General features: G+C 39.7%; 1 protein-coding gene across 1 annotated transcript in view; it reads right to left on the reverse strand.

Annotated features, from left to right (window-relative positions):
• Window positions 1-3,690: 3,690 nt before the first annotated feature.
• The window catches only part of CDYL (chromodomain Y like), a 194,400-nt gene continuing 184,071 nt past the window's right edge, over window positions 3,691-14,019 (reverse strand). The window contains exons 5-7 of the mRNA XM_045007988.1: window positions 11,755-11,965; window positions 7,190-7,333; window positions 3,691-5,327 (exon numbers count right to left, since the gene is read on the reverse strand). Of these exons, the coding sequence (XP_044863923.1) occupies window positions 5,169-5,327; window positions 7,190-7,333; window positions 11,755-11,965 (514 nt within the window). The 3' untranslated portion in view covers window positions 3,691-5,168. The remainder of the gene's footprint in view (window positions 5,328-7,189; window positions 7,334-11,754; window positions 11,966-14,019) is intronic.

Below are 14,019 nucleotides of genomic sequence, written 5' to 3' on the forward strand. Positions count from 1 at the left end.
AAACAAAGAACAGTGATCATCCTTAGAAAAAGAGATCCATATTATCACAAAAGAGGCCCCCATCTTCTCAGTCACTACCACACTGCAATGTGATGGCCATACTAGAGCCATTCCTAAACCTTATCTTTGAATGCCATCTTTGCCTAGAATAATCACTGCCAAATAGACATTAGAAGTTGTCTCCTCATGAGTTCTCTAGTCATTTCCAGTCTTTGCCTCATGGTCCATCTCCTATCCCTCTTGAGGGACCCTTTTCATGATAAACTGAAAAGGAACCCTAGAACAGGTACCTCTGCAATTCAGAAAATGATTTCTACTTTCCATATTTCCTTATTCCAAAGAAAAAAAAGCAGATCTTTATCCTGAGGACACTGAACAAGTGTATACACTCTCAGATTCAGGATGGTGACAAAGTGTCACAGTAGTTAATTAGTGGCCGATGAGACCCTTCAATCCCACTTACCTGACTGCCACCTGCTTTCCCGTCACCTGGAGTGGGATCCACACTAACGAAGAACAACAAAAAGTTACTTACCTTTGGAGTAACCATGGTTCTTTGAGATGTTGTCAGTGGGGATACCATGACCTGCCCTCCATCCCCATTCATTGTTTGTTTGTTGAAATTCAGAATTTCAGAGTGGCGCAAGGGACTGTTGATCCACTCTGCCTTTCATGCCCTCAGGTAGCAGTTATGGGAGAGGTGGAGGGAGCAGGTTTGGCCCAAGAGACACTCATGTTCAGAGACTCCAATCTCAATGAAGGGGAGGGATAGCTCAGTGATTTGAGCATTGGCCTGCTAAACCCAGAGTTCAATCCTTGAGGGGGCCTCTTAGGGATCTGGGGCAAAAATCAATACTTGGTCTTGCTAGTGAAGGCAGGGGGCTGAGACTCAATGACCCTTCAAGGTCCCTTCCAGTTCTAGGAGATAGGTATATCTCCAATTATTTTAAATGTGCATGAGGTATATGCACATCTGGAGTGAGCAAAACATTTCAAGAACAGCAGTTACTGCAAGCTACATAACCACTCTTTCTGTAGTTCACTGGGAGTGAAGCAAAACTTGAGTGTGGCCCATAGAAGCTAAATCTGAAGCTTCAGACTCAGGTAATTTATTGTTGTTTGAGATTTATCTACCACTATAAATACATACACAGCTTTACAAAAATAGGTAAAACATATGCTAGGGAAAGAAGGCATCATTACCAAAAGAGGACTGCATGGAGAAAATTTAAAATATCTCGGTCACTTTTTACACGCTGTACCTGGTTTATGCAAACTAGGAAGATGTCTCTATCCTCACACCTACCAGTTCACTATTTCTTTTTCTTTGCAGTGTTTTTTACATAGAAGAACAAACCCTGCTTTGATCAGCTTTATTAGATGGTAAGGGTTCCTGAATGATTTGCTGTGGAGACTTGCTGGGAAATAAGCCAAGGTAGAGATTTTTCAGAATAGTTAAAGGTACAACTCTAGATTAGGCCAACTTGAATTCAAATACCTGCTGGGGAATATTGGCTGGAAAACTAACCTTGCACATGTCTCCTTGCAAACAAAGAATGAATCAAACAATTTTCTTGCAGAAGGCGAGAAAACTCTCGCATTATTGAAAATTCTCTCAAAGAAACACAGGTGTTTCTGGCAAACGCTCCAGGCTAGTGGGGGCTGCGGGAAGCGGAGCGGGCCGAGGGATGTTCTGGCCACCCTTCCCACAGCCCTCATTGGTCTGGAGTGGCGAACCACAGCCAGTGGGAGCCGTGATCGGCCGAACCTGTGGATGCGGCAGGTAAACAAACTGGCCTGGCCTGCCAGGGGCTTTCCCTGAACAAGCGGTGGACCGGCTTTGAGCACCAGTCCAGTTTTGTGAGGAACCGGTGATACTTCTGAAAAAACACATGCCTTGAAGTGTCTGTGTCAAACCCCTTCTGAGTGTTATTAAACAAATTGGGAAAGAAGTGTGCCGCTTTGCTGGATATGACTTTGAATTTACATTCATTTAATAATTGAGGCACTCATTATAAAGCACAAGGATGAAAAGCTCAAGGTGTGTAAGTACCTACAAGCTTTTGATTTGGAAGCAAATGCACAAAAGAGGAAAAGCCTATTTCTAAGCTGTAACTTTCCCCAAATCATTAATTTGCAAGCTTTTTCAAAAGCTAACCTTCAAAAAAAATAGTGTATCAAATTCCATTTTTGTAATAATTTGTTGATTCTTAGGAGGTAAATCTGCAGTGCCCAGCCTCTGTCTACACATGCATTTATATGTGTGCAGGTGTTAACATTTGCACATGCAAAACCTATGGGTCCAATAGTTATTTTTTTAAAAAAAGTTACTGACAAATTTAGTGCACTATCCAATACATACATACAGAGAGAAATCGACATCTAAATGTTAGAATGTGGGAGATACATTGAGTCTGATTCTCCATTCTCTCCCAGGTTTTACATCAGCGTAACTCCACAGGCTTTAATGCAGTTTCTCTTCACTTTGAAGGGAGAGAAGAATCAGCCTAGCAGAGAGCTTTTTTTCTATAGTTTGGTACATAGGCAACGTTGTTATCTCAAAGTATAAAAGCATGTTTTTTGATGACCCTTGAGAGTTTACATGTAGGTGCTGCTTGTGACATTGAGTAGGAAGATTTTTGTAGGAATTGCCATAGTTACAGTATGAACGACTGGGGTAGAGTCCCTGCTGTTTATAAACAAACAGCCTAATAGCCAGAACCCATTAATCCCCAAACAGATATTGGAGAGCTGGATTTGAGCGTCAATTTAATCTCATTTTAATTATTTTAATCACATCTCAATTTCAGGGTTTTCTTTTATGGTCACATTATATGATCATTCATTTACTTGTGGTTCTTAATTAAAAAAAAGGGACACGGGGTCAGAATATTATGAGGGTTAGGGGAGCATCCCACAGAACAAAGGGTCGGGTTTGTTATCATATACATGTGAAATGGGTTGTACGGATGACCAGCATGTTTAGATAAAGTTCTGCAGGCAGCCCGGCGAGTATGCATGCGCATGGGCATACAGAATGTTGACAGGTTGATCACCCTATGCAGCAGAGAGGTTGGGGCTTTTTTGAGTTCATTTGATTACTATGGTGTAGCAAAAGTGGGATTCCTTTCCATTGGAATTGCCTGTGTGAGCACGGTGGAAGAATTACTGACCTGATCCTTATTTACATTAAGGCCCCTTTACAATGCCATAAAGGAGCGTGAAAGTGGATATAGGTGCAATATATACCCACCTTGAGGCTTATTTAGCATGAGAGAAGGATGTAATGAGTATCTGGCTGAAATTCTATAAATCAGAATCTGGTCTAGCATGCTCTGTTTCTTCTCTTCCTTCAATATGATCACTCTCTACAAATTTCAGTTACCGGTTTGTAGAACTAGTGGGTTAAAACTGTATTCTACCCTTTTGAAATGCCTGGGAGGAGAACCTACCATAAACAGACTAGTCTTTTGGACACAGTATAGCTTCATATATTCTTTTTCCCCTCTAAGAGAATGGTTTACAGTATAGACAACTTTCCACTTGACAGTGAGGGGAAACTGTAATAGATTAAAGCATTAACCTTTCATTGCTGTAAAACCATCACTTACAGAGTTTGTTAAAAAGGGGAGACTTCTTTATCTGGAAGCTTATCTTTGAAAAAGAGGACAGAGAGAAACCCATTTAAAATGTGTTAAGAAATATTAGTTTTATTTTAACCAATTTTCACAGCTGAATATTTATTCTATAAAAACTTTACAGATTGTACAGTTTATATATAGTTCAAACTACTAGAACAAAAGTAGGTCCCACAGATGCAAAAATACTGTACCAATCCAAGGTAAAAGCAATTTACATACTGTACAGCTCTCCACTAGGAAGGGAGGTGGTCAGTTCCAAGTATAAACTTCAAAACTGTACAAAAATAAGGTTTGATTTTTCATTCTTCATAATACATTCAATAAGATTGCAAGCACAGATACCCAAGTAATAGTAGATATCTGCAGTCAGGAATCAGTAACCAGTCCTGAAAGGAATGCAAAATAGGTCTATTTACAGAGGGCACTCTTTTACACCATATTGTGTATATATAGTGTATATTTAAAATAATAAAAAAGCATAGACAAAGAACATTAAACATCTACTATAAGGTAGTTTTTTTATAAAAGGAGTTTTTGTATGTAATAGTGTGTCAAAAGAATTTTAACTTATTTAAATAAAATATATTCTAAGTGAACCTAAAATGCATTTTTGGTGTAATACATCAATTAATCCAGCAAATAGAAAAAAAAACCCCATACTGTGTAGAAAGTAGTATTCTCACCCAGCAACAGAAGCACTTATGTAGTTATTAAAAAAAATCAAACTATTTAAAAAAAAACACTAAAACTAACTTATAACTTAGGATATTCATATACATAAGATATTCAGTGATTCACTAATACTGCAAAACAAGCTTTTTCCCCCCGTAAGAGACAGTGGTTTCTTTATGCTATCTAGGTAAGAATTAGACATGTTCCCCCCCAGAAAAGGGGTTGAGTGTTTTCTTAGCATAGCTCCTGAGCACACTCTTTTTGGGATATTTATCTAATTAAATCTTTCATTTTAGGGTTTTATTCTCAAACAAAAAAAATTAGAATGTTCCATTAGTTGAGGTATTTCAACCTTCTTCTGAGATCAAGACAATGCCTTATCTTAAGCCACTTGTTGGGCCGTGAAAGTAGGGGCTGGCTAATACCCGTTTCAATTCTGTATTTTAGTGAAGGGGGGGAAGCATTATTCAGACTTCCCTGCCACATAGAAAATAATACAACACAATTCACTCTCCTCCTCACCCCATTCTTTCTGATACAGTACTAGCCAATGATAACAAAAACTAGAGCCTCAAAGAGATGTTTGGTAGTGCACTCCATTATAATTTTTAGTTTGTGTATATAAAGATATATATATATATATATATATAATTATAGGGAGAGGTTTTTTGTTCATTTCTTTTTTAAGATACAGTACTTTACAACCCCTTGACAATAAGCGTGGGGGTCTTTCCAATCCCATCCCCAAGCTTTGAGCTACGGGTGACTTGGTAACAGGTTTTCAAAACAAAATTGGGACATTTTTATGCCCCAGTTGTCCAGGTAAATACAATTCCAGTGTCAGTGCACATCTCATCAGAATTCATCGATTTTCCTTTGCAGGTATTTTAACATAGAGTCCATCCCTTGTGCAGAGCCCCAGATTTTCTTTAAAGCTTCACACTCCTTGTCATTTGCTTGTTCTAAATCCACCTTCATGATATTACGGACTAAAGCTTTGGATTCTTCAAGCACCTGTAGCACAAAAACCACAAATGATATTAGTAATCTGTGTGCTAAATGTTTGTTAGTAAAGTGGAGTAGTCACCTGTAGATGTATGAGGGCAAATCCCAATATTGCTAAGAGAAATTATGCACATGAATCTAAGGGACAATATGTTCCACATCGAGCAGTTACTTTTCCATAAAGTAATACAGGAGCTTCTTCATTCTGTGCCAGATAAAAGCGGAAATATTTGAGTATGAACCAGACTTTATAGATGGTATTAAAGGGGATAGAAGTCATTATAACAACTTGGTAAATTCTGATCACAACACTGTGTTTTCCAGGATTGTCTGAATTATAACCTGGTAGACCATAAATCTAAAAAATTGCTTTTTTTAATTTTTAAGTAAAATTTCATAGGCTGCTTTTAAATGCTAAAGTTGATGATTTTTAGACAATTCATTTGTCCTCTCTGAAAACGAAGACTTCATAAGAGCAGAAACTGATGTCGATTTGTTGTGAAGATTGTGACTATCTAGTAGTTTAAAATAAACTTTACATTTTGGTAAAACTCCAGCTGGCAGGAGTGCAACTGCCACCTGTGTACAGGAGCAGGAAGGCTCCTGTATCTTCTTACTATGTGCATCTCTGAGAGTTTAACCTAATTTAATGGAATGTCCAGAATTTTACACTCCTGGTTCTTATGTACAGCTCTATTTATAATAGTTTCTTGATGTGCGATAAAATGTTGGTAAATATTTAAGTTACATTGTGTAAATGGTTCTTTGATGTGAAAGTGGCGGAGTCTGTTCTTTCTTTCTAGGGCAAATGAAGTGCTGACCCCAAAAGCTACTTTGAGCAGGTATGTAATTAAGACTGTTAGTACTTAACAGGGCCGCACAGAGGATTCAGGGGGCCTGGGGTCTTCGGCGGCGGGGGGCCCCCGCTTCAGCAGTAATTTGGGAGCGGGGGGTCCTTCCGCTCCGGGACCCGCCGCCGAAGTGCCCCGAAGACCTGCGGCAGGGGGCCCCCCACCACCAAATTGCCGCCGAAGACCCAGCACTTCGGCAGCGGGTCCCGGGGCGGAAGGACCCCCTGCCACCGAATTGCCGCCGAAGATCCGGAACGGAAGAAGCTCCAGGGGCCCAGGCCCCATGAGAGTTTTCCGGGGCCCCCGGAGCGAGTGAAGGACCCCGCTCCAGGGCCCCCGAAAAACTCTTGTGGGGGCCCCTGCGGGGCCAGGGCAAATTGCCCCACTTGCCCTCCCCCGCCCCCCGGGCGGCCCTGGTACTTTAAGATAATTAAAAAATTCTCCTCCCCCACCCCACCCTGGTTTTATTAGTATTTATAGCAAGCTGTTGAGATGAAGGAAAAATCATGGATTATTTTCCATCCAAATTTGGAAACTTCAGTGTTTGTTTTTTGACTGATTTTACTGACTACACTATTGCTACTGTTAAATACAGAGGAGTTAGCCACACTGTGGTGTTAAAGCAAAGACTTCTCTTCTCTCCCCTCCCAATACACCTGCCATTCATTTCTGTATTTCTGCTCAGTTCTTATGGTAACTATTTAAATTTTTAATTTGGAGTGAGTTAGTATTAGTCTCTTTCTATGTGGAGTATACTATTAATCATTTAGAGTTTGCCTTGTGTTATTAATCCTAGAATCTATTACAGTGTGTGATAATTTGAGAGGTGTCTCTCTCCTTGACCTCTTTATTCTTTAATGATGAGCCTAATAATATTGGAATGTGTTATTAAAACTTTGTGCTCCAATTTACATAATTTATCTCAAGTATTCCATACGAATTGTTTCTAGAAAGATGAGTGAATGATGTAGTTCATTATTAATCTATTTATAAAATGGAAGAAAATAAAATGAAACTTACAACTGAATTACATGTGACAAGTTCCTTAATTCGAACCATTACTTCCTGTGTGAATGTTCCCGGCCAAAACACTTGAGATACCAATCCTTTTGCACAAGCTTCCTGCGCAGTCAACTTCCTTCCACTGAATAACATTTCATTTGCCTGAGGGGATAAAAAGTTATTTCTGATATGAAATGTAATGACAAAAAGAAAAGTTGAAAAGAAAATGTTAATAAAATGCCTGCACTAGTTGGGATGCTTGGTTGTACTGTAGCTCTCCAATGTTAATCCAAATACATCAGTAATATATAAAAAGGAAATAGATGAAAAATTGTTGTGTTGCCAACTATCATAACTCAGTAGTTAATCAGAGATGCGTTTGTGATTAAATAAGAAATCACCAGATAAATACTTGAGAAAAGTCACACTTTTTCCATTCATGAATGGTTAAGATGTAATTCACTTGAAATAGTGCTATTTATAATTCATACTAAAAATAAATCATAATTAGATTGCAAAAAATCTGGAAAATAGATGTAAGTGATTACAAATGGCAGTTTGATGCATCTCCTGTGTTTGATTAATTTTAGTGGTTTAATTTTGGCTTCTGCAGCACTAACAAACAGTAACATTCCTCCACAGCTCACCATTCAGTTGACTCATTTTCTGTGTTGGAAGAAAGCATATTTAAGTCATGCAGCAACAGATTTTGCAGCTTAAAAATTTTACCACTGAGACTTTAAATATTTAAAATGTGATATTCTTACAGGGCCTGATCCCAAAGTCCACTGAAGTCAGTAGGAGTTTTTACAGCAACTTGAATGAGCTTTTGATCTGGTTCATAGTATTTCCTTCTTTCTATTAACCTCATACATATGTTGTTTTAATACTTAATTTAAAAACAGTTGTTTTGAGTAGGTGAATAGAGCTTCTGTTCTTTCTGAATCTTTGAGGCCTAGTTTTAAATAGTATTTTTATCAAATGGATTGTAGGCATGGAATGAGAAAATATATTGGAGTGCAGGATAATTCTCTCACGCAGGAGTTAGTGCACTATTATAAATAATGTGTATTATTTTCTAATGTTAAATACACCTATGCTAATATGGTAAAATGTATTATTTGCCCTATTAGGCCCTGATCCTGCAAACACTTAACTTTAAGCACAAATATTTCTATCTTTTAACATTCTATTCCATTCTTAGTAGCTGCTGCATCGATAGTCTTTCTTTAATACCGAGTTGCTACTTTCTACATGAAACATTACTCAATGACAAGGCCATTGTATCAGAGCTCATGGAATACAGAGAAGAAATATGAGCCGGATCTGGCAGATTTAGCATTTCTTAAGATAAGCAGTTGAATAATGCTTGGCACTTAGCCTTTCATCCAAGGATTTCAAATAACTTACAAATCACTATCCCCATTTTACAGATGGGGAAACTTAAGGCCCAGAGTGATTAAGTGACTTAATGATACAATGAAATAAAAGATCTGAGTTCTTGCTAACAAATAAAGTTACTGATGCCCAGTTCACTAGACACACAGACTACACCATGTATTGAGAGGTTTCATAGAATAATTTCACTGTATTTGCAGATCCAAAGGAAGACACTGTAAATAGATTTCCACCTCAAGTTGCAGAAAGGAAGCTATGAATCATGTATAAAAAGAGAAAGTGTTGGGTACATCCACCTATAAATCCACCTTGGGTAAAAAGTTTAACAAAAAGTTTATGAACCTGTTAGCAAAATTGGAAAGTATATTTGTGATAGCTGTTAATTGACAAAACTGTAGCTAAACAGAGTCATAAGAATGTTGCATCGTGGACTATCTTATATGCACTTGATGTCAAGTGAACACATCAGGAAAAGGAAGTATCTTTTGCGAGAAGTACAAATTGAAGAACTTCTGAACCAACACTCAGTTTACTTTTTGTAATTACAAATCTACTTGGGAGTTTATAAATGTAATTTGTCTAATTATTTATCATCTGTAGGAATGTATGAATGCCAGAGTGACTTTTTATTCCTTTAGAACCTGATAGATCTGGCTGAGCTCTTTCAACAAGAAATATTATAAAGAACAGTAATGAATTTTTTTTTCGTCATCTTAAATCTCATTTACAAGCTACAAAACAGCAGAGCCTCTCCAACTTGAAGTAAGCACTCAGCAGTGTTATGGTTTGACAGGTTTTGAAGGGGAATGCTTTCTGCTATGGGCTGGCACTTAGCTCTTGATCTAGCTCCAATACATGCCAAAACGTTAACAGCAATTTGACCAGAGTGCTGCTGTCAACAATATTTTGCAACCAACACCTATATTTCTGGTCTGAAAATTGACAGAGCTATTGGCCATTTCCCACGGAAATAGAATAAAATGTAAAAAGGAATAATACATTTCACTAACACTCTGAGTGGTAAGTTCTCTTTTGGGTATGTCTACACAGAACAGAACAAAACAAAACAAAACAGCAGTGAGTCTGAGCCCAGGGCTCTAGACTCAGGTTCGAGCTATGGTGCTAAGAATAACTCTAGACGTTCAGGCTCAGGCTCTGAAAGCCCCTTTCTCCTCAAAATATAGAGCCCAAGCCCAAATGGCTACATCGCTATTTTTAGCATCATACCGCAAGCCCCAGGCTGTAGAGCCGGGCTCTGAGATGTGCTGCCATGGGTCTTTTTTGCCATGCAGATGTACTGTTCCTTCATTCCTCTGTTTCCTACTCATTCTATTCCAATTCCTCTATCCATTTTGTCCTTATTTTTAAAAAAAATCCAATTAGCACGTGATCCCCTCTCCCAACAAGTTATAGACATGATTCTAGGGGACAATATGTTCTAGAACGTGGTTATTTTTCAAAAAAATACAACAATATAGCAACTGCTATACTGGATCAGACCAATGGTCCATCTAGTCCAGTATTCAGTCTCTGGCTAGCCAGAACCAGCTGATTTAAGAATCGTTTTTGCTACAAGTAGAAAAATCAATACATTCCCCAAGGAACATGTAAAGTTCATGCAATCTGAACTCAGACTTTCTAAAAAATAATCAGTCACAAAGTTTCTCAAAACTAGAAACCAAATACAAATGGAAAGGAACGACTGCTCACTTAGGGCTGGTCCACACTAAGAAGCGGGGTCGAACTAGGGTACGCAAATTCAGCTACGTGAATAGCGTAGCTGAATTCGAAGTACCCTAGTTCGAACTACTCACCCGTCCAGACGCCGCGGAATCGAAGTCCGCGGCTCCAAGGTCGACTCCGCCACCGCCTTTTGCAGTGGTGGAGTACCGGAGTCGACCGCGGCGCTTCCGGAGTTCGAACTATCGCGTCCAGATTAGACGCGATAGTTCGAACTCCGAGAAGTCGAACTCAGCGCGTCGACCCGGCTCGTAAGTGTAGACTAGCCCTTAGAGTAGACACCAGCATGAAAAAATTATTAATCGAACACATTTAAAATTTTCTATTAAAGAACTGTATCCGACTGTCTCACAATGAAATCTGTTAATTAATTACACTAGTAAAATAAAAATTTAAAGTTCCTTCTAAATCAATCAGTAAGTGCATGCAGGGGGAGGGTTCTAGACAAAAAAAAAAATAAGGCAGCCCTAGGCATTTGCTTCATGGAGCTGCTCATCAATTTCATAGTGGCTTAGGCTGCGGGTCTAACATCAAATGGTGCTCAGAAGGATGCATATATATATTATGAAATAAAATGCATAGTAGTATGAAGCAAAATGAAAAATAATGCAGATAGCTGAAAAAAGCCACAGTTTTTTCTAAACTTTGCCCCTTCACTTGATTTTTTTTTAAGCTGTATGTAAATTCAGTTTCAGCAGTAACAGGATATGGGAACATGTTTTTAACCTACTGATCCTACAGACCACACACTTCCCTGGCACAACACTTAGAAGTGACAAACAAAGTGTCTTATTGGAATACTTGAACTAAAATATCAGGATGTTAATATTAAACAAAGCCACTTCAACTGATATGTGCATCTTTGGAAAGTTTGACAAGGCTACTCATGAGAGAAAGAGAGAAAACCCACACAACTTAAAATACATGGATATATTTTACACATTAAGGTAAGATTGTAGGAAGTAAGCAACTATAGGTGGCAGCTAGAAACGCAATACTCCAGGATGGTTGTGCTTGATTTAGGCATTATGCCTTTAGGAGAACTGGGGGAACAGAACAGTCTCTGCCTCATGCCTTTACAGGATGCAGCATGTAATCCCTCATGTGCTGGCCCAGATCTGCTGGCTAATATGGAGGGAGAGGAAGCATGTTTGTAGCCCAGTTTTCCCTTCTCCTTCCCTTTTGGGGAGACCTTTGTCACTACAACCAGTTAGCCTTGCACAAGCAGAAGGGTTATAATTAGCCCATGCACCCTCTTGCTCCTCTTTTGTATGCCCATGGAGGCCTTGTCATAGTCTAGTCAGAGTAGATAAGCTAAAAATATATTTATTTCTCATGAACCATTTTCATAAAACAATTACAATCCACGCACCAATGAAAACATGACAGGATCACTGTAGATAAAGCACTAACGGGGCAGAAAGCTGATTATTAAAGTTACTTACAGAAGCCAGGCCCATTATCCTAGGAAATGTGAGGGATGAACATCCATCTGGACTCTGTCCAAAAGTAGTGTACGGTGTCTGAAACCAAGCCTTCTCATTAGCCCAAACCACATCACAGAGAGATAATATTGATGCTCCAAGTCCAATGGCTGGGCCATTTACTGCTACAATGATGGGCTTCTTAAACTGAATAAAAGTATTCACAAAATTCCTGAAAAGAAACAAACACTCCATCACTACACATTTTAGCAGCAAAATGTATAAGCCGCTCAGCACTCAGTAATAGTCTCCACAGCAACTAGTTGTACACAACATTTCAAGAACCTGCTCTACTCCCTCACCCTCTGCAGAACACAACCACTGGGTATTTGCAGACCTCCCACGACCCTACCTGGTCCTTAACGGATGGTTGTGTGTGGCAACTGACATCACTGGTAGCAGACCATTACTGAGTATGCTCAGATAGCATTCCCAGATTTATCTTAAATCAGAGAGGAAGGGGAGCCTTCCCTGAAAAAACAAATCTGCTTTTTGGAAACAAGTGGGAAAAGATCCATCAATAACTTCAGCCCCATTATCAATCACAGATCCTTAAAACGTTCTCCCCTTCATCCCTGGATCTTCCATGTTCATCATGATCCTCAGAGGTCTAGGTGCCTTAAGGATAAGCAAACTCATCTTCCTTTAGCCACCCAGAACAACATCAGTTTATTTCAGTGCTCAATGGTGTCAAAAGCTTGGATAATGCACGGGTTTTCCATGTGGAATTGTGGAGTTCAAATGTGTATCATAAGTGCCATCTGGGTAAGACAGAAGCATGCAATCAATCACAGGGAAATGGCAATGAAGAGGAAATAAAATAGTGAAAGCCCGGGGGTGACAGTGGCCATTGAAATGTTTATATTTATAGTGTAACAGCTCAGAATACTTTTCAACATATCACAATTTGGATTTGGTGAAATTTTCTCTCTTCCCATATCAAAAGTTTATTCCAAACTTGATTACCTCACGAACACGAAGCACCTTCAAGCAACTATTACATTGAAATGTGTAGTATTTTTGAGACCTAATTTAGAATTGGGAAGGGAAGATGGGGGACTATATTGTGGGGAGGGGGCAAGAGAGCCCCTGGCATGAGGGAGGGGTTGTGAGAGTTCCTGAAATAGAGGGGAATGGGAGGATGACACACAGAGAACTTGTGGGAATGGGGGAGAAATGGGGGGATGCAACGAGCCCCTCATATGTGCAACAAAGCATGCAACCCTCAAGTATGTAAACACCTCAGGACAACAGCCCTTTCTGTTTAGCTCGCTGATTCTGGCTTTACATTAAAAATTACTCCTAAGTGAGAAGGTTTGGGATAGACTAGAAAAACCCGAGTAGTTTTGTCTGCAGTAGAGAACACCACCATCAAAACTTTCAAAGGTGTGACTGTCTGGGGTAGGAGTACTGGATGAAAACACTATATTGGTGCAGCTTTCTGTTCACAATGGCCCTGCAATGGTGCTGGCTATCCTCATGCACTATTGCCGAGGTGTGGTACAAGTACAGCAAACACTTCCAAAAGTGTTGGCATTGTTTACGCTAGAGAAATTCAGCAAAGTCAACATATTATTGTTTAATCAGGCCAAAAAGGATGGAGACAAAAATGAACATGATGAGACAAAAGGAAATAGGCTTGACTAGGCTGAAACCACAAATGTTTTGAAACAATGAAACATAGTAGTAACCTCCCTTGGTGACTGGGTACTTTCGGAAAAAAAGCAATTGCTTCAGTTGCAAAATAGTGGCAAATCAATTTCCACATCTGTATATAATCTTGCTTCTTTGAGTGATGGTCCATATATGGATTGCAAACGTGGATGCGCAGGTGTGCCACATACCAGAGCCAGAAGTTTTTCGTAGCAGTGCCCGTTGACCCACACGTGCACCGTGCATTCCCTCGTGTTTGCAGCTGAGGCTGTAATAGGCTGTGTGGGTCAATGCTGCTCCAGTTCCCTCCTACTGCTGCATGACTGGAGTTGGAACCCCTGTTCCGCTCCGCTGAGAGAGTGACTGTTGCCCTTTTATCTGTATTGTGACAAAGTTCCTCCTCTATCTTGGTGGGTCCTAGGCTTATTGGTAGATTTGTTCACCTCAGAGGTTCACCATGTGGGTCAGGGAACAGCCCAGAGACCTTCCCCTCTAGTGGAACCCACAGTCCAGGTCAACTCCTCCTGTGTCTGATGAGGAGTTGGGAGGTTTGGGGGGAACCCGGGCCCGCCC

Source organism: Mauremys mutica, chromosome 2, assembly GCF_020497125.1.
Source record: "Mauremys mutica isolate MM-2020 ecotype Southern chromosome 2, ASM2049712v1, whole genome shotgun sequence".
Lineage (NCBI taxonomy): Eukaryota > Metazoa > Chordata > Testudines > Geoemydidae > Mauremys > Mauremys mutica.